We start from the raw sequence: 25,889 nt of genomic DNA, 5'->3' as shown, positions 1-25,889 counted from the left end.
CCCCTGCAACCGGCCACTTGACACCTCTTCCTGAGTGATTCTATTAGCTGGCCGCTAAGCCATCAGGCCTTCCCTCTGAGTCCCTGAGACCACCCTGATCGAGGACGCTGTGCTCTGGGGTCAGGCTGGGACCCTCTCTTTAATTCTGGAGGCGCCCAGCCTTATCCTCAATAAAGTAGCGAGAGGGCTATTTTTAAAAACTTCCTTGGCATAAAAACCCTTCCTACCGTCACTCTCAGGATAATGAGCCTGTTCTTTAAAGCGATTTATAAGTGAGGTGCCCCCATGTATGGTACAAACTGGGCACCTTGGAAAGTGAAAGGGGGCATTATGAATTATTGTTCTAGTGCCACAGACACAAACCAGACTGCCCGTAGGGAGAAGCCCCTCCTGCCCACCTGTGTGGGCTCAGGGCATTTGCTGAGACCTAAGGGCACTGGGCCGGTGGATTTTATTTTATTTTGGGGTAAAACAGCCCCTTGCAATCTGAGCAGTACATTCATATACATGCTGTGTGATGAGCATATGGTATGGCTCTTCCGGTAATCGAGGACAGCAGTAATTGAGTTTTCACTCACTCTCCGCCATCGAGTATTAGTTGTCACCAACTCACATTTGACGGGTCGGACGGACTGCCCCTGTGGGCTTCAGAGACTGCCACACGAGACAGGAAGAGAGGGCTGCTTTCTCCTGAGGAGCGACTGGTGGATTCAAACTGTTGATCTTGTGGTTAGCAGCCCGAGGCAAAACCGCTAAGGCCCTGGGACACTGCTGCTCTCTTTTATAGTGAGGGTAGTTTTGTATGTGGCGCACCCGTGGTTTTTGGCCTCGCTGGGGCGGAAGGCCCCTTGGAGCACCTCCACAACCCTGGGCCACTCTTCTGGCAGTTGGAGAGTCAAGCTGATTGTACGTTCCTTTGAGGGTGGCCCTTAGTCTGGCACAGAGCTGATGTGGGGCCAGTGGTTGGCTCGCTCAGACTCATTTTTCGTAGCCGTTACTGAAATTGTAACCTGCAGGTGGTGGTGAGGGTCATTCTTAGGTCGAAGCCGCAGAAGGGCCCTGTAGTGAGAGTCATCTTTTTCCGACTTGCGCTTTGAGAGTGACCGAGTGAATGCTGCTCTTTGGCAGGCTCCAGAAGGTTGGTTTGGGGGTACAGGCAGACACACTGGTGAGTTTATGAGACTGCCTGCCTGCACGTTGTAACAACGTGTGTTTTCTTTGCAGTACGTCATCAAGAAGCTGAACCTCCGAAACGCCTCCAGCCGAGAGCGCCGAGCCGCCGAGCAGGAAGCGCAGCTTTTGTCTCGGTTGAAGCACCCCAACATTGTCACCTACAAGGAGTCCTGGGAGGGAGGGGACGGGCTGCTCTACATCGTCATGGGCTTCTGTGAAGGAGGGGACCTGTACCGGAAGCTCAAGGAGCAGAGGGGCCAGCTCCTTCCCGAGAGTCAGGTGGTAGAGTGGTTTGTCCAGATCGCCATGGCCCTGCAGGTACTGTTGAGACTCGCATCCCCCTCAGCTCACGGCCAGGGTGTCGGCGAGTCTAGGCCCCCCACCCTCTGCCCCAACACCTAACATAAGAAGTGTCCCCTTGGATCAGTCTCTTTAGGCAGTGCACCTCTTCCTCCTCCCTGCTGCTTTAGAAAGCTTCTGAGTGGGCGATGGCCTGTATTGAATTAGATAGGAGTGACCTGTCCGATTGCATTAGGAGACCATTCACAGTTCGTGTAATCCATATGGCAAAGCCGACTGATCGCAAACTACAGAGATCGAGCAGGCCTGTTGCAGCTGCTGCACTGTGCTGTGCTGCAAGTAGGCTGGGCAGGGCGGCCTCCTGAGCTGTGGGACCAGGAAGGGGAAAGGCAGGACAAGCTGTGTGGTAGCACGTGGCTGTGGTAGGGTGCCATCGAGCTGGCCCACCCATCACGACCCGTGCACAACAGGATGAAACACTGCCCGGTCCCGCGCCACACTCCCAGCTGTGCCGTGCCCGCCCACCCTCCCCCCCCCATGCAGCCCCTGGGTATCAGTCCATCTCCTCCTCGAGCACCCTCCTCCTGCGCGCTGCCCCGCCCTACTGTGTCATAGCGTCCATGCTGTCAGGAGCGAGCTGTTTGTGAAATACCATCTGGGCCTGGGCAGAGCTGCCCGGGGTTCCCTGGCCTTGTCATTTAAGTGCTAAGAGAAGCTCTCCGAATAGAAATGGTCTTGCTATAGTTGAGGATTTCGTGGGTCTGCGTGGAGTGTGCGTGTGATAGTGTGCAAAGTGCCCGTCCACCTTCAATGGACAGTGGTCACCGTAGGTTCTTGTTTCTCTCCATCATTCTAACCACCAAGGCTCCAGGGAATAACCGGGATGGGGATTGGGTAGAACAGTGTCCCCAAGTCCACTCTTCCACTCTGGAAAGCTCTGAGTTAGGCTTTTAAATTTAGTGACTGTGAAGCCAGAGTGTCTGGGTGTGTTTGTAGCTAGTGGAGCGTTGTCACCCGCGCAGCGGTTGGCCTGTGAGATGCCGTTGTTGTTAGGAGCCGCCAAGTCTCCACAGCCTGTGTACAAGGCAGTGAAACCTGGCCCTTCGCCATCCTCACTACTGGTATGTTCCAGCCCCTCGTTGCCACCACTGTCAGTCATCTCCTTGAAGGGTCTCCCTCTTTTCCACTGACCCTTCCTGTATCCGCCAGTCATGACGGCCCCCGACAGCAAGTCCATGTATTGAGACCAGGCCTCGCTGTCCTTGCTGCTAAGCACTCTGACAGTGCTGCTGCCAAGACAGATAAGTCCGTTCGTCTAGCCGCCGGGTGCTTTCCATCTTCTTCACCAGCCCCGTGCACACTCCAGGGCACCGGCTCAGGCTAATCTTGAGCACTGGGTTAGACAGAGTGAGCAAGACCAAGCCTTGGCGGTGTAATAAGAGTCACACATACACAGTCCATCTTTCCCCATTTGTATCCCACCACGGAGAGGGAGCGTTCCGGTCCCCGCCTCTGTCTGGGACCGTCTCCTTATGGAACTCAGAGCTTCCACTTCCTGCCGCTTGGAAATCTCACCCTTGGGACGGAGTGGCCGGGCTGTGAGGAAGCCCAGGTCTTTAGCATGTGCCTGAGAGCCCAGGTCTTTCTCAAAGCGACACCTGTGGAACTCAGAGCGTCCACTCCCGTCATTTGATTCCATGAGCATGGGTTGTGGATCCAGGAACCTGGAAAGCCTAGACCACTCCAGTCTCTTCTTGTTCCTCCATGATGGTGCTCATGGACCCAGGGTGAGGGTGGGTGCTTTGTGTGATGACCCAGGGTGAGCGTTGATGTGAGGTGTACCCACTTTGAAGCCTGTGGTCTTTGAGCTTTGTCATCGGGAAGTGCTTTGTGTCTTCTAGGCTGCCCATAAGCAAACGTGTGCCCTGTGCCGATGGTGGATTGGCGCTCTCTCCTGTCCACATTCTCCCTCACGGTCTGGCTTCTCCGGTGACTTGCTCCACAGACTGGTGGGCCAAGTGTGGTGAAAGGTCACAGCCCGGATGACCACCTGTCCGAGAGTAAACCGTGCAGCATCCCCTTGCCCTGCCTGAATAACCTTAGGCTACATAGCAGGACTGTGTGTGTGTGTGTGTGTTTAATGAGAGCCTCCCCATCCCTCAGTATCTACATGAGAAGCACATCCTACACCGAGACCTGAAGACTCAGAACGTCTTCCTGACCAGAACGAATATCATCAAGGTGGGCGACCTGGGCATTGCCCGGGTGCTGGAGGGCCACTGCGACATGGCCAGCACCCTCATCGGCACGCCGTACTACATGAGCCCCGAGCTCTTCTCCAACAAGCCCTACAACTACAAGGTCAGGTGGGGCGCTGCATGCTGCCTCGAGGCTGGGGTGGGTCATTGCAGAGCTCCCCCCAGGGTGGGGCGAGGGCTCGCTGACCCTCCTCGCTGCACTCTTGTCCCTCCCTAGTCTGACGTCTGGGCTTTGGGCTGCTGTGTGTACGAGATGGCCACCCTGAAGCACGCGTTCAACGCCAAAGACATGAATTCCCTAGTGTACCGGATCATCGAGGGGAAGGTAAAGCCGATTGCAGACCCCGTGGTCTGTCATGTTGCTTAGTAAGTAGCTGCTGGCCAAGGCGAGGACAGACTCACTCGTCTGGGGGCAGACGGAGTGCGAGGGGGAAGGGATTGATCACTTGGGGCCGAAGTGACTGGGTCTTTCCCCTGTGACAGAGGGAGGCAGGCGCTCCTTCCATCTTGGTTTTTTCATGTTAATTAGTCGCGGTGACTTAAGGAACCGACTTTTGGAAGCCTCCCTCTTCTACCTGAGAGGCTAGTGGTATCTTTCCCCCAGCTGTTCCATTGGAAGTGAAGCCACTGTCTCTGGTGCATTCCGGACGCTGACCACTGATTAAAAATGGCGGAAGCTCCGTCTGCAATGTGAAGGCACTTTATTGTGTCATGGGGCCAGAGGTCCTCTGCAGGCCGGGCGTCCCAGCACCATTAAGCTGTGTGAAGGCTATGAGCCATCTGCATTTGCTTATACGTAGAAACCCACTAAATTTCTTAAATGGGGGTGGGGGGTCATATTCTAAAACAAGAAAGAAGTTGCCCGTAATTCCACTATTAGAAGAATTCAACAAGAAAGGAGTGCCGTCTCCCTCCCCTTGTCCCATTTCTCTCTGCTGGAGAGCAGCCAGGCTGGCAGCCCTGAGTGGGCGTGGCCAGATGCAGAGTTGGCCCTGGGGCTGAGTCAGCTGGAATACATTGGCTGGTCCACAGCCTGCTGCTATTGGACATCATAGATGAAGGATAATCGATGGCCTTCCAGATCGACTCCTGCCAATCTTAAATGACGGCTGCCTATGCTGATAGGAACTGCCCTGTCATTTGTTCACCAGTCCCATGTGTAAGAAACTTTAAGTTGTTTCTTGTCGTGTATGACTGCCAGGACATAGCTGCAGTGACGTCTGTAGACATTCATGCCTGCATCTGGACTCTGGGCAGAAAGGTTTGCCCTTGATCCCTGCTCCTTGCCAGGACAGCCAGGGCAGCAGCGTGCTTCCCATTGACGGTTTTCTGCTGATGCATTTGTGCTGTTTGCGGCATGCGACCATTCAGTCATGCGCAGAATTCTCTTTGCAGCTGCCACCCATGCCCAAGGCTTACAGCGCAGAGCTGGCGGAGCTGATCCGGACTATGCTGAGCAAAAGGCCCGAAGAGAGGCCGTCTGTGCGGAGCGTCCTGAGGCAGCCGTACATCAAGCGCCAGATCTCCTTGTTCCTGGAGGCCACCAAGGCGTATGTAGCCCACGGCCACCCCGGGTTCTGATGCAGGGGGACCACCCATGCTGGGTTACTGTGGCTGTCATCTGGGCGGTGACCACACATGGTGTGGGTTAGTGTGGCTGTCATCTCTGGTGACCACATGTGGTATGGGTTGTGGTGGCTGTCATCTGGTTGGTGACCATGTGTGGTATGGGTTGGCATGGCTGTCATCTGGTTGGTGACCATGTGTGATGTGGTTTGGCGTGGCTGTCATCTCTGTGGTGACTACATGTGGTGTGGGTTGGCATGGCTCATCTGGTTGGTGACGGTGTGTGGCAACTACGTGTGGTGTGGGCTGACGTGGCTGTCATCTCCGTGGTAACTATGTGGGGCGTGGGTTGGCGTGGCTGTCATCTGGTTGGTGACCACGTGTGGTATGGGTTGTGGTGGCTGCCATCTGGTTGGCGACCACGTGTGGAATGGGTTGGCGTGGCTGTCATCTGGTTGGTGACCACGTGTGACGTGGTTTGGCGTGGCTGTCATCTGGTGGGTGACCACGTGTGGCGTGGGTTGACGTGGCTGTCATCTCTGGTGACTACGTGTGGTGTGGGTTGGCGTGGCTCATCTGGTTGGTGACGGCATGTGGTGACCACGTGTGGTGTGGGTTGGCGTGGCTGCCATCTCTGTGGTGACTACGTGTGGTATGGTTTGGCGTGGCTGTCATCTGGTTGGTGGCCACGTGTGGTGTGGGTTGGCGTGGCTGTCATCTGGTTGGTGGCCACGTGTGGTGACCACGTGTGGCGTGGGTTGGTGTGGCTGTCATCTCTGTGGTGACTATGTGTGGTATGGGTTGGCGTGGCTCATCTGGTTGGTGACAGCGTGTGGTGACCACGTGTGGTGTGGGTTGGCGTGGCTGTCATCTCCGTGGTGACTACGTGTGGTGTGGGTTGGTGTGGCTGTCATCTCTGTGGAAGCAGATTTCCAGGCCCACTTTCTGCGTTACCACCGAGTGGCCGCCCAGTGCATTGCTGGCGTAGCTAGGGGAGCTTCCCTTGTTTCTGTATCAAGAACTCATGGTGCGGGGTTGATGTGTTGGGCTGTGATCTGCGCAGTCGGCAGTTGGAACACCCCCCCACCCGCCACCCCCGTCCCAGCAGCTCCGAGTGAGAAAGATGGGGCAGTTACCTCCCCAGGGCCCCACTGTGGGCCAGCATGGGGTCAGTGGTGGTGAGTGTTTGAAGATGTGTGGAGAGCTGTCATCCCACAACTAGATGACACCGTGGGGTGCCCCTTGCTACAGTCAGGGATCCAGGCAAATGTGGGACTTTAAAACATTTGTGGAAATTTCCTCTGATCTCTTCATTCCATTTTTCTTTTTTTAAAAAATTTAAATCATTTTATTGGAGGCTCATACAACTCATCGCAATCCATATACACATACATTGTGTCAAGCACATTTATACATTTTTTGCCATCACCATTCTCAAAACATTTGCTTTCTGCTTGAGCCCTGGTATCAGCTCCTCGTTTTCCCCTCCCTCCCCACTGCCCCCTCCCTCATGAACCCTTGATAATTTATAAGTTATTACATTATCATATTCTTGATTCCATTTTCATGCATATTTTTCAAGCCCCCTCCATACAGAGTAGGTAGTGTTACTAGTTGTATCTAAAAATAATTGTCAAGTTTCTGACAGCTTCTGGAAGGTTCCCTTTCGGAGGCTGCCAGCCCCAGCTTCCTCCTTGGAGCCGCTGGTGGGTTCAAACCACTGACCTAGTTAGCAGGCAGGCGCTTAACCGCCGCACCACCAGGGTTTCTTTCTAGCATCATAAGTGACAGGATTTAAAACGGAGGGCTTCATGATCTCCTTGGCTTCTCCTTCTGCCTCTTGGCAGTCCTAAGGGGCCCAGGAGATCCACCAGGACCATTGGTTTGCTCCCGTTGTCAGTAACTCCCCTCAGACCTTTGACCTTCCCTTGCACTCTGCAGAGATTTAACCAAGAGCCTGCAATCAGTGGTTCTATTCAGTGGCTTGGTGACAAGTCAAGACCGAATACACCCATACTTTTACCCCCAAGTTGGCACAGCAGCTGGATCCTTACAAACAAAGGTGTGAAACGTGTTCACGTATTTCTATTACTTAAGGCAATGCCTCTAAAGTTTTAAAAATAAAGTTTAAAAATTTTATATTTATAGAAAAGTTACAGATACAATCCAGAGAGTTTGACATACTCTGGCCCGCTTCCCTTATGAAGAACATCGTATGTCACGTGGTACACGGGTCAGCGGCAACCAACCCGTGGCGTGTTGGTAGCTCCAACTTTATCTTGCCTTTCCCCGTCTTCCCACCGCCCTCGCTCTGCGCCGGGCTCCCTCCGGGCCCTGCTCTGTGTCCCCTCCCTGCAGCAGGTGCTCAGCCTGGCTCCGTGCCCATGGCCGTGCTTGTTTTGGGGAGTCCTGGTATGGTGTCGTGTAGCGTGTCCTGATGTTGTGTGTTCACACTGAGTGAGTGGGTGAGCCCTGGGGCCCTAGGAGATGGTTTTCTGTACGTGGAGCCGTTGTCTGGGGGGGGTGGGGTAGGCAGTAAAGGTAGGTCGGCGTGTTTGTCACTTAGAAACCTGTCGTGGCCGCTGCTCGGTGGTGACTCGCTCCTTCTTTACCTCTTTGTGAAGAAAGACCTGCAGAAACAGTGTCAGAGATGGCGATTCTAAACCCACCCCTGCATCTCCCGTGCACTCCCAGAAGCCGGGCCTCCATACGGAAGGACTCGCGCCCGGCCAGCCGCCTTCCTCTGCATCTGGGGTGGTAGGTGTCGCTCCGGGCACGTGCCGACGGGCGGGTCCTCCCAGGGATCTTGTGTATGTGAGATGCTCCATGATTGCAGCTGTACCCCTGGTGACGACGACACCACAACGAGAGTGGCCGTGACGCACATCCCTGAGGGGCTTACCTCCCTGGGGGGGGGGGGCACCGACCCTTTAACCACGAATGAGCCACAGGCTGCCCATACCCACCTCAGTCCGGTTCCCACATGTCTCCCAAATCAGACTGCGTGCCCACATGACGCTGCCCCCACTTCCTCCTCTCCGGTCTGCTCCTGTCTGTGGATGTATCTATTGTGAGCACTTCTGCCCAACGCAGCGGTCATTTGTGCCGGCGGCCGGCGCGTTGATTCTGAGGCCCCTGCAAACTTGACGGCCTTTCCAGCGCCCGTCTGGTCCTCGAGGCTGGATGCGCCATAGTCTGCGTGGCCATCGCTCGGCAGGCAGGCGGCTGCATCTACCGTGGAACTGTTGCCTGCTGAGCAGCGACTGTTTGGGAACAGGTGTTTTCAGTGCCTAAGTTACTGGGTCATGCAATGATCCTAGGAGCCCTGGTGGGGTAGGGGTTATGCATTGGGCTGCTATCCACAAGGTCAGAGGTTCAAAACCATGAGTCACTCCGATGGGGCAAGATGAGGCTTTCTACTCCCATAAGAGTCTCCGCCCTGAAACCCGCAGAGGTGCTTCTACCCGGGCCTACAGGGCTGTGAGTTGGGGCCGAGACCACAGCAGTGCATTGGGTTTCACGGTGACTCCGTTTAGCTTTGGGGCAACTGCCGAACTATCTACAGCGACCGGACCACCGTCTGCTCCCCCCGCAACAGAGGGGGCTCCAGTCCCCTCGTCCGGCAGAGGTGACACGCCTGTCCTCCTGATCCCAGCCCTGGGGCGCCGTGAGCAGAGCGCTTTCCCCCATAGCTGACAGTGAGGAGCTGGGGTTTTTTTTCATACACTTTTTGGCCATTTGTGTAGCTTCTTTGTAGATGTGACTGCACAAGTCATGTGCCCATTGAGTCTTTCCGGTTATCATTTCCTTGTCATGACTGAAAATATTTTCTCCCACTCCATGGGCTAGTGTTCTCTGAAGCACAAAAGTCATTACTTGTGTTAGAAGACACGCCACCTTCCCACCCTCCTTCCTGAGCCCGCACCAGCCAGCACACTGCCCCTAAGTGCCCCGTCCAGTTCCCTGGGTGGGAATTTTAAAAAGGAAAAGGAGTGAAACAATAGGTAAACACAAGGGAAGGAGCCCAGGGCCCAAGCAGAGCCCCCGTCTGTTGAGTGAGGAGTTGCCGCTGTCTGTGTTGAAGAAGCAGTCAGAGGCCTGTTAGTCTGAGGCTGAACAATGAGTGGGGGGCAGCAGCACATCGTGTCTTTGGAGGAAACCTAGTTTGTCTGTTTGTCTTTTGTTGCTCGTCCCAAGACGCTGGTGCCAAGCCCAAGGTCTTGAAGATGCATGCCTGTGTTTCCCGCTGGGAGTTTGGGGGTTTGAGCTCGTAGATTTAGGTCCTCGTCCAGGTTAAGTGTGGCACGGGGTGTGAGGGGGCTGGCCTAACCTGGAAGGGTCTTTTCTCTCAGGGAGAAGACAAGTGTCCGTCCCAGGAGAACGCAGTGGAACGGGCCGGCCCGTTGAAGACACCTGCCAGTCTGAAAGGCCCCGCCCGCAAAGGGGACCTGAGCAGCACGGCCGAGTCACTGGCCACAATCAGCAGGGTGCACATCGCCATCGTTCCTGCACAAAGATGGGAGTCCGCAGGGAGTGACAGCCTCGTGGGGGGCGCTCGGCCGGGGCGCTGCGGTCCCTCTCGGGAACTGGAAGGTGAAGACAGTATTCCTGGAGGGAAGGCGGGGAGACTGCAGGATCACCCTGAGTCCAGCACTGAGCAGGAGAACCTGGCTCCCTCCTGCTCCCCGGATGAGGCCACTGAGGCCGGGGGTGATGTGGGGAAACCTCTGGAGCCACAGCCACATGAGTCCTGTGTGAGTGATGGGCAGAGAGGGGCGGGAAGGACGGTCACCATGGAGGGTGCTGTTGTAGGGCAAGCCATCACTGCATGCCTCCTGGGCACATGCCCCATGTGACGTGTGAGGGGACGTCTCAGCATCCTCCCTTCTCCCGAGCCTCTGGCTGGTCCTCCCTGGCACAGACCCGAGGCTCTTAGATCCCTCTTCTGCCCGGTGTCTGGCACGCTTGCCAGAAACATGCTTGCTCTCAGGGTTGCTGCTTTCCACACCGTTCTCCCTGAGTGCCTCAGATGGATGAAAGGGTGGCACTGGCAAGTGATTGCACACCCCCTCGGTCCTGGTAATTTAGCAGATTGAATTGATTTCTTATGGAATAAAAAACATTCCACGTATTAGAACGAAGGGAGACAGAGAGAGGAGGGAGGGGAAAATGAGGAAAATCAAAGGCTTTTGATACTGAGAGACTATTCTAAGAAGATTTAAAGGTGGTTTTCTACTTATATGTAGTAAAAATCACAGTAATAGTTGAGGATTAGGGAGAAAGCAAGAACATTAGAATAATTTTAAATTTTCGTATATAAAAGAGTACAACCTTTGAGACACAATGTGTATCTGGAATATATCTCACATCTAGTATATTGAATGTAACCTATGTCCAACTCACTGCAGCCCTGTCTGATGGAGCAGAGCAGCCCCCAGGTGCCCTGCACTGACCCCCACTCCCAGGACGTCTTGTGCACAGCAGGTGGACACTGCCCAGTCCTGCACCGTCCTCACAGCCACTGCCTGTTCTTCCCACTGTCACCACTGTGTCCGCCCATCTCACCGAGCATAGTCACCGACCTTCCTCCGGGCACCATGTCCTCTCCAGGGACTGATCCCTCTTGACACACGGCCACACTCCCCACTGACTCCCTGCAGAGAAATGTATACATGCATTTCCCTCTCGAAAGGGAATCCGTTCCTTTCTAACTTAACCTCCTTGTCCAGCTAGCTTAATATTTTGAAACTTTAACCATAGTTCATAGCAAGATAATAAATACATCTGACCATGTAATAGGTCTCATAGCAACATAGTACAGTTAGCCATGGAGTGTATCTCATAGGAGCCCTGGTGGCACTTTCAGGTAAGTGTTGGGGTACTAAACGCTGAAGTCAGCAGTTCAAGCCCAACAGCTACTCTGAGGGAGAAAGATGAGGCTTTCTCCTCCCACAGAGTCTCCATCTCAGAAGCCCACAGGGGCAGGTCTGCCCCGTCCTGCAGGATCGCTGTGAGTCAGTCGGCAGCAGTGAGTCTTGTTAGGAATGAAAGGAGCCGTGTGGTTCAAAGCCACCCATGGATGTGCTGGAGAAAGGCTGGTGGTCAGCTCCCGTGAAAATCAGGGTGTGCTGGCAGCCCTGCTCCACCACAAACACTGGGTGGCACCAGACAGCAGCAGCACCGCAGAGTTAGGTCCATGTTTAGGGGTCTGTTTAAATATGGAATTTTAAACTCTCTCACCCACAGGTGTCAGAACTTTGTTTTTTTCCAGATGACTTCAAGATGTTGTGTCCATGTTACTGACTCAGAAAGCAATCTTACCTTGCATTCAAACTGTACCGCACAGTAGGCTTTTGATTAAAATGTGGATGAAATGATAATATCTAATGTCCATCCTTCTAAAAACCCAGGCACTCTGATCAGTAAAAAGTCTAAGATTTAGTTGCAAGAATCTATTTTATTTAAATGTTTGATAGGCATTTGTTCGAAGACCAGCGATCTGAATCAAACACCAAGTCCCTGGTGACCTTGATAATTAAAAGGTCATTCATTGCATTTCATTGCTGGCCGTCACTCTCATTGCGCCCACAAACACCTCTGACCGCTCTCAGGCAGCAGTGCAAGTGTGCGTGGTCGCCCTCCTTTTTAGATATGGAGAGTGAGGCGCAGGGAGACTCAGCTGCATCAACTCAAATCCAGCCGTCGTCCCCTTCGCCGTGCTCCTGAGGGAAGTCCATTTATATGGAATTGGATCTCATTGAAAACACTTGTCACTTTTCTGAAGAGAAAATCGATTAAAAGCAATGACAAGATCTGTTTTTTAGAAATGTACTTACTAAGCTATTGAATGAAATAGTAGCTTTCAGGTTAATGACCCTATCTGTGACTGATTTAATTAAAGTGCACGCTCATTCTGGGTTGTAGGGGGAGAGAAAAAGCCCAGACCATTTGGATGCATATGTGGTTGCTGGAGACTGTATTGCAGAGACACAGGGCCGAGCCCACCTGGCTGTGCCGCCCCGGGGCTGTGAGGGTGAGCCCTCCGCGTGCCAGCAGCGGCAGAAGGGCAGCGCACAGCCTGAGCACGGTGCAGGCCAGAACCAGGTTAGTCAGAGCGAGCTCTGCACTTGCTCCTTGCCCGCTGCCTGGGAGCAGACCCCGGGCACCAGGTTCCTCTTCAGGGTGATTGACAGTTGCCAGAATAGAACATTAGATTCGTAAGGAGCAGACTAGTTTTTAATATTAGTGAGTCAGCAAAGGCAAGCCAGTGACTGCAGTGGCAGGACAGCTACCGTGCGGTGACTGATCCCTGCATCACCCTGAAGGTTGGCCTCCCTCGTCCTCAGAGCCAAGTCACCCGAGCCCTCCTTCCTGCCAGGCCCCGTCCACGTTCTCCAGGCAAAGCTTGGGACACCAATAACATAACCACCCTCTATCTTCCTGCCTTAATGCCCACAGGTTTCTTCTGGAAGAGCAGATGTGCCAACACAGGGTGCTGAGAACCACCCCTGTGCAGCCCGGGGGGCTGTGAGCGGCTCTGGGCGCACCGACGTGTCTGCATCACAGGTCTGAGGGGCTCAGCGTGGCCTTTAAACCTGCCTAGGCTTTGGGTTGGAAAATCCTGTGCTTATTGTCGGGTTTTCTATGAAGACATCTTAGTCCTGCCTGTGGCTATGCACTGGCCCTCGGCCAAGGCTGTCCCGGGGCTGGGCACTCACACTGGGATTGCAGTTAGGAGATGATTGCTCTCTCAGAAAGGACTCCTTCCCAGAAGCCTCCAGCGGACTGACCTCTCCTAGCTGCGGGTACCACGTTGGTAGGGACGGGTATACAGTGGACGCTCTGACGGACAGTGCCAGGCCCTTTCTGTAGTGCAGCTGTTGTGAGAGTGTGACTGACCGACTCTGGCTTCATTTAAAAGGACCGTCCGTTGTCAGCGCGCGAGAGGAGACGGCTGAAGCAGTCCCAGGAAGAGACTGGCTCCTCAGGTAACTTCGCCTTCTGCCCTTCACCTGCCGGGTTGCCGGTGTGACTCCCAGACATGTGGGCACCAAACCTGTGGCCACGGAGTCAGACCCAAGTAGGGCTGCGTACAGCTGCCTCCTCGGCACCAAGCTGTGCTTTATCGGCAGGACTGGCTGGGGAGGGAAGGAACTGGGTCGTAACTGTCTCTGACGGACGGACGGTCTTGACGGGAGCACACTGCCACCTGTCTGCCCTGGGGCAGCTAGGGGTCCAGTCGGCCAGCTGTGGGGCAGCGGTCAGCCTTAATCGCTGTGCTCCTTCTCTAGGGAAGGGCGTCGGAGCCCACAGGGAGCGGCTCAGACCCTGTGTGAACATAGGCGGTCAGGCCTGGAGCATGCGTCCCTGGAGAGTGGAGGGGAGGCTGCAGAAGGCACGAGGGCTTCCAGTGGCAGGGGCTCGGAGAGGATTTCATCTTGGGGCACTTGCTCTCCAGGGGCAGGGAGGGGGGGGGGAGAGAGAGAGAGAGAGAGAGAACGCGCCCTGGATGAAGAGCTGTGATCCTCCCTTTGATTGCACCGAGCTCCTGCTCCTTGATTGCTGACTACGCCTGAGGCATGTTTATGGTGGTAAACACCTCATTCAGGCAGTATTGCCCCTTACTGAAGCTAGGCTCAGGGGCTTGACTCACTTGCCCAAAGTCACAGGGTGGGGCTTTGCACTGAGGTGTCGGGCACAGAGTGATAGCCAGGACACTGCCTGGGGCTTGCTGGGGTCTTCATTGGGGGAAGCCAGCCAACCGTGGGGTGGGGGCGGATGGCTTTTTTCAGGACCGGCTGTGAGGAGCAGGTCTCTGTGCGCTGTGGAGCCCCGAAGACCCCAGGAGGAGGGCCAGCTGCTCCCTGGCCGGCAGTCTTCTCCTGATGGTGGTGGCAGTGGCGTCGCGGCTCAGGTACTCAGTGCTCCGGGAGGGAGGAAGGCGTGCTCCGTCACACAGTGAGCCTTCTGAGGCCAGCACCTTCTTTTATGCCTGCAGCCCATTGCGCTCTGGTGGGGAAAAACTTCTCTTCCCCCTGCAGAGAGTCTTTTTCTTTTTAAAATCATTTTACTGAGGGCTCATACAGCTCTTACCACAATCCATCCATCCATCCATCCATTGTGTCAAGCACATTTGTACATTTGTTGCCATCATCATTCTCAAAACATTTTCTTCCTACTTGAGCCTTGGTTTCAGCTCCTTATTTTCCCTTCCCTCCCCACAGACAGTCTTAGAAATTATTGAAAGCTTGCCTCAGAATCTTTCTTCTCAAACGCAAACACATCCACCATCACACCCCATTCCTAATCACAGCGACCCCGAAGGACAGAGTCTAACTGCCCCCTTGGTTTCCACACTAACCCGTCCTTCTCCAGCAGACTGGTGATTTCCTACTGCAACCACTCTGCTCCCAGGGCCCCTTCTTCCCTGCATCAACTCCAGAATGATTCCTTGTGGGAGTGGAAAACCCATCTTTCCCCTGCGGAGGGGCTGGGGGTCCGAACCACTGACCTTGTGATTGGCAGCTCAGTGCGTAGCCCATTCTGCCAGCGGGGCCCCTCAGGGATCCTCAGTTGGTCTTTCAAACCCCATTTCCAAAGGGCCTTCACCTGGCAGCACTTGGGTGGTTCTGCCATCGTACCCATCAGCTCCTCTTCCTGGCGGGGTTTTGCTGGACGCACTTGTTGAGCCTGGTTCCTGCTTCAGGTGTGTGCTCAACATACGGGTGGTGCAGGCTTGCCATCTGGTGGCGAGACAGGTCATTGCAAGGCCCCCAGGCCCTGCCCTCCCTTCTCCAGTGACATCCTGGAGCTCATGACTCAATTGTCCTGGCATTTTTGGAAGCAGATTGTTATTTTACAAGTAGGACTTTCTGCGCTTGACAGTAATGTGGGCTCGTTTCTTTTTGCACGCTCCATTATGGAGTTGCTGCGGGGTCTTCCGCATGTGTGAGGGGTGTGTGGTCCTGTCGGGTTGACCAGAGTCCTCTCGGGCCGCCCCCGAGGTCATGGTCGTGCCTCTGATGGGGAGGTGGGCAACCAGAGCCCGCTGGCTATCCATTCTTCAGGGCCTTACAGAAATACCTCGATGTTCCTCAGGCGTACCTGTCAATGTTATGGGTGGCCTGGGCATCTTGAGTGTACATGCACATTGTGTCTGACCGTACATCCCGGTCGGGTTCTCACGTGGAGTCTGTTTGGTCGATGTTAATAGGAGAGGAAGCTGACCCGGAGCGTGTCTGAGGAGGAGCTGAGTTCATCTGCAAGTTCAACTGAGAAGTCAGATGGGGAGCCCAAGGGAGGGTGAGTGCTTGTAAGCTGTCCTTGCAGCCCTCTCGCGCCCTCCTTGAAAGCTTCATCCGTGGTCCGTGGTGCGTTCTGTAGCCAGAAAGATCTCTTCTCATCAACCCAGGTGGTTTCCCATCGGAAGTCTTGGAGCAGCGGTTCTCAACCTTCCTCGCGCCCGACCCTTTCACACAGTTCCTCATTTTGTGGTGACCCCCAACCATAACATTATTTTCGTTGCTACTTCTTCACTGTCATTTTGCTACTGTGATGAATCGGGCGACCCCTGTGAAAGGGTCGTTTGATCCCCAAAGGGGTTGCAACCCCCAGGTTGAGAACCACTGTTTTAGAGGATTCCTTCTGAGAATTGGGAGTTTATCATTTTCCTCAGATTTGGTAATATTTTGAAAATTATTTCTTCAAATTATATGCCTTTTACCTTTTCCCACTCCTTTTGAGACATTCAGATTACATGTGCTACACACACACACACACCCCAGTCACTGCCACAGAGCTTTCTCCAACTCGTAGGACCCTTGTATAGGGTCTCGGAGACTCTAAGTCTTACAGGAGCTGAGCCTCCTCTTCCTCCTACAGAGCCACTGGTGAGCTTGAACCATCAACCTACAGCACCACTAAGATTCCTTCTGTGCACCGCAGCTCACTGACGTTGTATTCAGGCTTTCTGACATTATTCCTGTTTCGTTCTTCATAGATTGTATTGGCGTGTCTTCAAGTTTGCTGGCATTGTCTTCTGCAGCTTTTTGTTTTTAATTAGGTTTTAATGTGTTTTATGTAGGTCTTTTTTATGTATATCTTCAATACTTCTCTCCTTAACATGTTTTTGTTTTCCCCTACCTGAGCCTGTGGGATATGTTTATAATAACCATTTTAATGTCCTTATCTACTAATCCCTGAACTTTTGTCAATTCTGGGTTGGTTTCAAGATTGGATTTTTTTCTTTTCACAAGGTATGATATTCTCCTGCTTCTCTGTCTGGTATCTTCTTACTGGATGCTGGCATTTGTATTCCTCCAAGTGTCTGAGCTTTGTGCTGGGGCATAGTTAAGTTACTCGTAAGTTTTTCATTTCACTTGCCGCTAAGCTTTGTTTTGGGACCATGTTGCCCCTGTGCCGAGTGACCCCTTTGTAAACCCTGTTCTTTGTGCCCATGGACTGGCGAGCACTCTTTCCAGCGTGACGGACGGGAACTCAAACCGTTCTTGGCAGCAGGCTTGATGTTGCATGGCCTGCCCCTCTTGCTTGCCTCTGGGAGTGGAGTCAGGCTCCCACCGGGAACAGAGTCCGCTGTCTGCAGCTTGTCCTGTGGCATGCTCCGCTCAGGGAGACTGCCAGGCTCAGTGTGCTTTCCTCCTCCCGACTGTCCTGGAAACTACTCTCCTGTCCTGTCCTGCCTGTTGCTTCATGTCTGGAGACCACTGGTGATTTGATGATTGCTTTACGAGGCTGTACAGCTAGCAGAAATCCATCCAATGAGTTTTAAATTGCAAATGCTGTATTTTTTCCCTTCCAGAATTCCTCCTTGTCTTGTTTTTTTTTGCTGTTGTTTCTATTTATCTGCTATGATTTCCTTGTTTTTCACTGGTTGTGAGAGTGGGTCCCTGTCTCGTGGACACAGCTGTATTTATAGCAGCTGCTTTACCGCCCAGTCTGCTCATCTGAACACTCGGGCCATCTAGGAACCTGTTTCTACCTTTGAAGACAGGACTCCATTTCCTGGTTTCTCTGAACGACTTTGTGTGTCGTGGACATCCCGCAGCCTGTGATAGCAGCCGCTTTAGCTGCCCCGACGGCCCTGCAGCTGCGGCTCTGGCTCTGCAGTGCCCGCTGGCATCGCAGTTCTGTTCTGTCACTTGTATGTAGGCGGCTTGGATGCTGGTGTGCAGATGTGCTTGCTCAGCGGGCAGCCATTAATTTGGGCAGAATCTGAACAGAAGCTGAGCTGCTCCTTCCTGGTTCTCTCCTCCCAAGATGCCCCTCTCCCCTTCTAGTGACAGTGGCTCCCACAACTCTCCCTCCGCTTCTCCCAGGTCCGAGCCTGTGGGTTTCCCACAGCTCGTGCCCTCGGGGTCAAGGGTGTTGGCTACCCTAAATCTGCCAGCAGCTGCTCTCCATTCTCCTGCCCTCCAGCAGTTGGGTTTTAAACTCCGTCCTGAGTGTGCAGTTGTTATTGGAGGGAGGCTCACTTGCCCCCCCCACCCCCTACCCAGTTCCCCTGCAGCTGTATTTTTGAAGAAAAATTCTCACGAAGCCAGTTAATAACAAGAGGACACGATTTGTTGTTTTCAGTAAAGGTCACACGAATGAGATGCATGACTTGGTGCAGCTGATGACTCAGACCCTGAAACTGGACCCTCCGGAGAGCTGCGAAGACCTCGCCGTCCCGAACCCGCCTCCCGCATTCAGGCTGCACCGGAAGTACCGGGACACGCTGGTCCTCCATGGGAAGGTTGCCGAAGAAGCAGAGGGATTCCGTTTTAAAGAGCTGCCTCCTGGTATTGGTGTACTTTTTTGTAGCCAGCTGGAAAGCTTACGTTTATTAGAGATATATGTTAAGCTAAGGAGCTAGTGCTTGCAAATACTTTTTATTTCATACAGATATTTCCATAACAAGTGTGTGTTATTTTGTGATGTATTTCTGAAAGGTTGAATAAATGGAATCTTTTGAGTAGATTTTCTTCAAGTTAAGGAGAGAGAGAGTGTGTGTGTGTGTGTCTGTGTGTGTGTGTCTGTGTGTGTGTGTCTGTGTGTGTGTGTCTGTGTGTGTGTGTCTGTGTGTGTCTGTGTGTGTGTGTCTCTGTGTGTGTGTGTCTGTGTGTGTCTGTGTGTGTGTGTCTGTGTGTGTGTGTCTCTGTGTGTGTGTGTCTGTGTGTGTGTGTCTGTGTGTGTGTGTGTCTGTGTGTGTGTGTCTGTGTGTGTGTGTCTGTGTGTGTGTGTCTGTGTGTGTGTGTGTCTGTGTGTGTCTGTGTGTGTGTCTGTGTGTGTGTGCGCACGCGTGTGCGTGCGTCATGCGTCTGTGCATGTGTTCATTCCAGGTTTGAGAAGCATGAAGCTTAAGTTCATTTTATACAAGGGGTACCCCAAAAACCCGGGATTACGCTGGGCAGAGCAGAGCTTTCGTAGTAGGCACCCCCCCCCCCCCGACGCACACACCCAGCAGCTCTGAGTCAGTGCACCAGTGGCGGCCGACTGGAGAGGACAGCGTGCAGCTCAGGAAAAATGCCGTAGAACCTGTTGTGATGTTGAACACAGCTCATAAGGAAGACCTCAAGTGTAAGAGTGGCTTTCTCATTTCAAAAAGGGTGAAATGTCAGTTGTTAACAAACTTTGTTCTGGACGCCTGGCCACTTCCCAAACAGACAAAAATGTCCACTCGTAGTGATTTGGAGTTCATTCCACCAGGCCAGACTGTCAATCAAGCTTTCTATTTAGAGGCTCTGAAAAGATTGTGTATTCGTGTGCGACCAAAAATGGCCTGACTTGTGGCAGAAGGGGGCTGGTTTTTCCACCACGACAATGCACCTGCTCACGCAGCCATCTCAGTGTGCCAGTTTCTGGCCAAAAAAACAGCGTGCCTCTCTTGCCCCATCCACCTGACTCCCCTGACCTCGCTCCATGTGATTTCCTTTTGTTTCTGGGAATGAAGGGCCACATGAAAGGACAGCGATTTCATGACTTAGAAAAGGGGAAGAAGAAAACGAGGGAGGTGCTGTCAGCTACCCAAACAGATGAGTTAGAAAAATGTTTCCAAGACTGGAATCGCAGATTTAACACATGTATTAAGTGTAATGGAGAGTACTCTGAAGGTGATAAGGTTGTGGAGTGGGGTGGAAGGATTCTGGGGTTTGGGGTACCCCTTGTATATAGATATATGTGCGTGTAAATATTGAGCAATAGAGTGAAAACACTCTTTAATGTGATGAGATCTTGCAGCATTGTCTCTGTCACGTTCTGTCATGTGGACGCTGGTTTTTCTCTGCTGTTACCTTCCAGCTGTCGTCCCAGGCTCTGCCAAGCTCAGGAGGGTAGTGGAGACCTTGCGAGCTGACGTCATCCAGGGCCTGGGGGTCCAGCTTCTGGAGCAGGTGTATGAGCTCCTGGAGGAGGAGGACGACTTGGAGAGGGAGGTGAGTGTCCCCTTCGCGCGCTGTTCTGTTCCTTAGGCTGCGGGATTTCCTTGAACCGCGTACTCGTCTGTTATGTAAAATGTGTCGGTTTTAGTAGACATTCAGATCATCACCCCTAAGAACAACCTGCGCCCTCAGCAAGCCCTCTCCTCCTCCGCCCTCCTCTCTGTAGCTGGCCTCTGCTGGATGTGTCCTGCCACCTGTGGCCGGGGATTGACTGCCTGCACTTTGCAGAACGTCTCTGAGGCTCATCTCTTGTAGCCTGTCAGTGCTCCTCCAGTGTGGGTGGGCCGTTCCGGTGTCGGTGGGCATTTGGCTTTTGTGGCTGACGCGCTGGGATCACTCGTGAGCTTCGTTGCCCTCCAAGTGGGGTTCTTGGGGTACTCTGTTTTGAATTGGTCACGCAACTGCCAGACTTTTCCAAAGCCGTGACACCAAGTGACAGTTCTTCCTGCACATGCATGGTTCCAGTTTCTCCGTATCTGCCCTGAAGCTTGCTGTTGACCTTTGCCGATCGAGGTGGTTTAGGTTGGCGTTCCCCTAAGGACCGGCCATGCTGCGTGGCTATCTTTCTTGTCCTGTGCTTATTGGCTATTAGGCCAGATTTAGAAGTGGTTTGGGATCCTTGGCTTGTTTATTTGGGTTGTCTTTCTACTGATGTGCTGGTAAAGCGTCTGTATTCTGTATTGTAGGCACAAGTCCTTTATCAGACACATAGTTTGCAAATACTTCCTCCCACTCCATGTGCTCTTATTATTTTCCTTTCTCCTTACTTACGGCTCTTTGGAACAGGAAAGTCAGGTTGCCCGGGTGAAGGGTGTTAGCCCGGTGGGCTCGGGAAACAAATCCAGGGAGACTCGTGTGTAGGAAGAGCTGTATATACAAGAGCAACTGATATTGAGAAAACATCCTAGCCTAGTCCAGATCAAGCTCACAAGTCCGACATTAGCCCGAATGGCCAATATCAATCTATAAATTCCTCTTGAGACTCACGCAACACATGCAGTGATGTCAAGTGCAGGAAGATCACAGGCCAGTGGGTGGGAAGTCTTGTGGATCCAGTGGCGGTGTAAGCATTTCAGCCCTGGCAGGGTCTCCATGTGGCTCCTTTGGCTCCAGGTTAGCTCCACGTGTGTTGTCAACAGGGAGTGTGTGTGTGCGTGTGCGTGTGCGTGTGCGTGTGTCCCGCCTCCAGCGAGCTGTTTATCCCCATGGTGCCTCCACATAAGGTCATCAAGCTGATTGACAGGCCAGACTGCACCCCTCCACAAGTTGACACCAGATTATGTAACTACCACATGAAGGGAGATGGCGGAAGGTGTAAAATATTAAAGTATCGCTATACATAAATTATTGAGGGCTCACGGGGGTGGGAGGCTGGGGGGTGATGGGGAAAAGAGCTGATACCAAGGGCTCAAGTAGAAAGAACGTGTTTTGGAAATGGTGATGGCAACCTATGTACAAATTGATTCAATTGGTGTGTGGATTGTTATAAAGCCTAACCTGACCCAGCAGCAGCTCAGGGACATCGACTGGTTGTTGAAGCTGTGACCCGCCCTCCCCCTCCTTCCTCACTGCCCAGAGGTCCTGTCGGGTCTCCCCTGTGCTGTGTCACAAGAGATCTTCTTACTTTGATGAGTCCAGTCTGCCTCCTTTGTTTTTCTGCTGTTTGGTATCCTTCATGGGAGGTCACGAAGGTCTCTGCCTACGTGTTCTTGTAGGAGTTTTACGTTCCCAGCTGTTAGATTGAAGTTTTGATCGTTTTGAATGTGTGAAGTGCATGTACCCGTTGCCCTGGCGCTGTGTGGAAGATCAGCTGACCCTGTCGTTGCTGGGTGCCCTGGGGCCGGTTCTGACGTATGGAGGCCTTGTGTGCAGCAGAAGGACACAGGCCAGTTCCTGCCCATCGTGTCTGTGCTTCGGTCAGAGCCCATTGTGCAGCCACTGTGTCCACTGTGTCCAACCCGTGTTTGTCACGTCTGCCTCTGCACAGAATGACGTCCTATTCCAGGGACTGGTCTCTCCTGACAACATGTCCAACCTCTGTGAGACCCAGTCTCGCCAGCCTTGCCTCTCAGGAGCGCTCTGGCCATCCTTCTTCCAGGACAGAGCTGTGTGTCCTTTCGGCAGCCCGCGGCACTGTGCTAGCCAGCACCGTCATTCAGAAAGCATCATTTTTGCTGCCTTCTTTGTTCATATACAACTTGTGCACTTATCGGAGGTAACTGAAAACAACGTGGCTTGGGTCAGGCGTACCTTATTCCTCAAACTAGCCTCCTGGCTTTGTTTTTTTTCCCTAATTCTTAAAAGATCATTTTTTGAGAGCTCTTGCAGCTCTTAAAACAATCCATACATCAGTTGTAGCAAGCATGTTTGTACATGCTACCATCATTATTTTCTAAATGCTTTCCTTTGCTTTGAAGAGGTCTAGTACAGCAGACTTACCCCATGCAAAGTGCCCTTTCGGTGAGCATTGATTATGGATCCAAGCCAGACAGTCTTTGAGACTTCGACCTTGTCTCCGTTTGTCATGATGTTACCCATTGGTGCAGTTGGGAGGATTTTGGTTTTCCTTGTTTACACCAAGTCATCATCCACACTGAAGGCCTCAATCCTTGATCGTCATCAGTGAGTGCTTCACGACCTCCTCACGTTCAGCAAGCAAGGCTGTGTCCTGTGCACACTGCAGGTGAAATAAGCTCCCTCCAAAAGTGCCCCATTTGTCTTCACATACTGCTGTTTCTCAGACGGTTTGCTCAGCGTACAGATGGATAAGAATGGTTTCAGGAAAGCACCCTGACACACACTTTCTTGCCTTCAGACGATGCCATATTCACCCAGCTGCCTCCCCATTGATCCGTGACCAGGCTCTGAAATCCCCTTTCTCCATTGCTTGTTCTCACCCACACAGTTGGAGGCCTTTGCGCAGTCGGCAAAACACAAGAAAATATCTTCCTGGCATTCTCTGCTTCCAGCCAAGGTCCCCCTGGCGTCAGCAGTGAGACCCCTTGTTCCACGTCCCCTCCTTGTTGTGTAGTGTGAATATCTGCTGGGGCACCATTCTTTGGGATGTGGGTAGATAGGGATCTCTGTCTGTCAGTTGGTGCCAAGTAGCTGTTTTCCAAAGTTCCTGACCGAGATGAGTGAGCCTCCTCAGCTTGTTTAAACATCGTGATTGGTGCTCCTTCCGTTCCTAGAGCCTTGTGGGACTAATGCTTGCAGTGCGGCCTCGGCGTGCTCTCGTTTGTACCTCCTGGAACGCCGGGGCGCTGGCCAGTTCCTACTGGCACAGTGAGTGCAAATTGGTCGCATCTCTCGATACTTTCTGTGTCGTTCAGGGGGTTGCTCATCGAATCTTTGAATCTTGCACTTTTTCTTGAGCTCTTTCAGTTTAAGGTGTGCTGAGTGTATTCTTTTTAGTTTTCTAACTCTAGGTCTTTGCACATTTCATTATATTTTACTTTGACTTCTTGAGCTTGCCCGTTGAAAAAATATTTAATCATTTTACTGGGGGCTCGTACAATTGTTATCACAATCCATACGTACATCCACTGTGTCTAAACACATTTATACATTTGTTGCCATCATCATTCTCAAAACATTTTCTTTCTACTTGAGCCCTTGGTATCAGATCCTCAATTTTTCCCCCTCTATCCTTCATGAACCCTTGATAATTTATAAAGTATTCTTTTTTTCAAGTCTTGCACTCTCAGATGTCTCCCTTCGCCCATTTCTGTCATCCGTCCCCCAGGGAGGGAGTTAGATGTAGATCATTGCAATTGGTACCCCCTCCTTCCTCTCCTCTCCTGGTATCTTTACTCTTATTCTTGGTCCTAAGGGGTTATCTGTCCTGGTTGCCCTGTGCTTCCAGCTCTGATCTGTACCAGTGTACATCCTCTGCTCTAGCCGGATCTGTAAGGTAGAACTGGGATCATGATAGTGGGAGGGAGGAAGCAGTAAAGAACTAGATGGTTGTATGTTTCACAGGTGCTACCCTGCACCCTGACTGGCTCGTCTCCTCTCTGCAATCCTTCTGTAAGGGGATGACCAGTTGCCTACAGATGGGCTTTGGGTCTCCACTCCGCACTCCCTCTCATTCATGATATGATTTTTTTGTTCTTTGATGCCTGATACCTGATTTTATGGATACCTCATGGTCACACAGGCTGGTGTGCTTCTTCTATGTGGGGTTTGTTGCTTCTCAGCTATGTGGCCTCTTGTTTATCTTCAAGCCTTTAAGACCCCAGATGCTATATATTTTGATAGCTGGGTTCCATCAGCTTTCTTCACCACATTTACTTATGCACAGATTTGTCTTCAGCGTTTGTGTCGGGAAGGTGAAGCATCATGGAATGCCAGTTTAATTGAACAAAATTTTCTTGCCTTGGGTGAGTGCTTGAGTGGAGGCCCAATGTCCATCTACTACCTTAATATTAAACCTATAAATATATGTAGACAGATCTATTTCCCCATCCTCATATATAAATATATTTCCCATATGTACATGCCTGTATTTAGACCTCTATAAACGCCCTTTGTCTCCTAGTTCCTTCCTCTATTTCCTTTTACTTTCCTCTTGTCCCACTATCAGTCTCAGCCTTCATTTGGGTTTCAGTAATTCCTCTTGGTTACATTGCCCTTGATCAAGCCCTTTGAAATTTTCTATTCAGCTCTTTTTTATCCTCTCTCCCATTTGCCTCAGCTGCTCTATGAGTAAGAGCAAGTTTCAGAGTCTCCTCTGCCATCTACTTTGACTCTTTCTGCCTTTCCTGTCCTTTGAATGACCATTTTCGCTGTCTCCATGAATGGTGTTCTGGACGCCCTCCCTCAGCTCATCAGGTCTTCTCTCACGAGTGTTCAGTGCGCACAGCTGTTCTTGAGATGTTCTCAAAGTTCAGGAGGGATGTGCTCAAGGTCATGCTTTGGCTTTTGTTTTCATTTTCTTCAACGTCAACGTACATACAGTCAGTCCCTGGCTTCTCCATCGTCTCTCCCCAAAGATGGAATCAATTTGGTCTCTGCATATTCCATGTGGAGACGTCCACGTGTATAGGCACCATTTGTGTTATTGAAAACTATTATTTGCAATGAGGAATCATTGGTCTTACACAATTCTGTCTTGTGATCTCCAGTATTGTTTCTATCACCAAGTCCATTATTTTCCCACGCTGTACCTTTCTCTGTTTCCAACTTGTACAGTATAGTCGCCAATAATTATCAATGCGTCCTGGTCGCATTAATCGATTTCAGAGTGAAGATGTCGGTAGAATTCTATCAAATGTAGGTTGGCCCCTAAATTTGAATAAAAGTTGTACACCTGGATCTCCTGGTACGCGTGTCGACATGACCTGTCAAAGACAGTTCTTGAGCTGTCCTTGTTGGTGAGGACTGCAAGCCATTCCTCTTGAGACGGTCATGCTGGTGTGCATGGTCAAGCTTCGGGTTGTGTTCAACATGGCCAGCCCCAGTCCTTCTCAGCTCACTAACACCTCGAATGGCCGTCATTTTAAAACGTGCAGTATTCCCAAATTCATACTTCCTCCCTTCCAAGTTCTGATTATCAATAGATGTTTGCAGCTGATTCTTCTCGTTTTGAGTCGTGCCCTGTCAGCAAACGCAGGCCCTGAAGGCTTTGCCCCCAGTCATCGTGGCCGACGACATGGAGAGCCCAGCTCGTCTTCCTCAGTCACATTCGGAGTCCCTTCCAACAGCAGAGCTGGGCCTTCTGGCACCGTCTCTGACAGTGTTCTGCTTATGTTCCCGAGGCGGTGCTTCCTCGCCAGCCCTAAGGTTTTCAGCGGCCACTTCCTCCATAGCGGGCGGTCGTGTGTCGTCTGTCTGCCCCTAGTCCGGAAGCTCCTCTGAAACGTGCTCACGGTGGGTGACCCTGCTGGCACCCACACTGACACAGCTTCCAGTATCACAGCAACATGCAAGGCATGACAGGACAGACAAGTGGTGGAAGCTGACCCTAGACGTGTGTTATTTGGGGACATCCATTTCTTTCTGTCCTAGCAACTTGTACATCTGTCCTTATGCCAGCACCAGTCTTGTTACTGTCACTTTGCAGTAATTTTTGAACTGGAGAAGTATGAGTCCTGCAACTTTGTTCTTCCATAACATTGTTTTGGCTAGTCTGGGCTTCGGTGTTATATAGATT

General features: G+C 52.2%; 1 protein-coding gene across 3 annotated transcripts in view; it reads left to right on the top strand.

The window, feature by feature from the left end:
- Positions 1–25,889, top strand: part of NEK4 (NIMA related kinase 4) — a 29,838-nt gene that overhangs the window by 618 nt on the left and 3,331 nt on the right. The window contains exons 2-14 of one of the 3 annotated variants that reach the window (XM_075547506.1): positions 1,225–1,491; positions 3,637–3,834; positions 3,949–4,056; positions 5,127–5,281; positions 7,922–8,054; positions 9,650–10,051; positions 12,222–12,401; positions 12,756–12,863; positions 13,219–13,285; positions 14,090–14,211; positions 15,511–15,599; positions 17,892–18,097; positions 19,596–19,729. In XM_075547506.1, coding sequence (XP_075403621.1) covers positions 1,225–1,491; positions 3,637–3,834; positions 3,949–4,056; positions 5,127–5,281; positions 7,922–8,054; positions 9,650–10,051; positions 12,222–12,401; positions 12,756–12,863; positions 13,219–13,285; positions 14,090–14,211; positions 15,511–15,599; positions 17,892–18,097; positions 19,596–19,729 — 2,169 coding nt within the window. Of the gene's footprint in view, positions 1–1,224; positions 1,492–1,514; positions 3,534–3,636; positions 3,835–3,948; positions 4,057–5,126; positions 5,282–7,921; positions 8,055–9,649; positions 10,052–12,221; positions 12,402–12,755; positions 12,864–13,218; positions 13,286–14,089; positions 14,212–15,510; positions 15,600–17,891; positions 18,098–19,595; positions 19,730–25,889 lie in introns of those variants that run through there. The other 2 variants (XM_075547508.1, XM_075547507.1) reach the window with 2 other exon arrangements.

The sequence above is a fragment of the Tenrec ecaudatus genome, chromosome 4 (assembly GCF_050624435.1).
Source record: "Tenrec ecaudatus isolate mTenEca1 chromosome 4, mTenEca1.hap1, whole genome shotgun sequence".
NCBI classification, from domain to species: domain Eukaryota; kingdom Metazoa; phylum Chordata; class Mammalia; order Afrosoricida; family Tenrecidae; genus Tenrec; species Tenrec ecaudatus.
The sequence above is the reverse complement of the archived record's forward strand: the minus strand, read 5'-3'. Positions and strand labels throughout refer to the sequence as shown.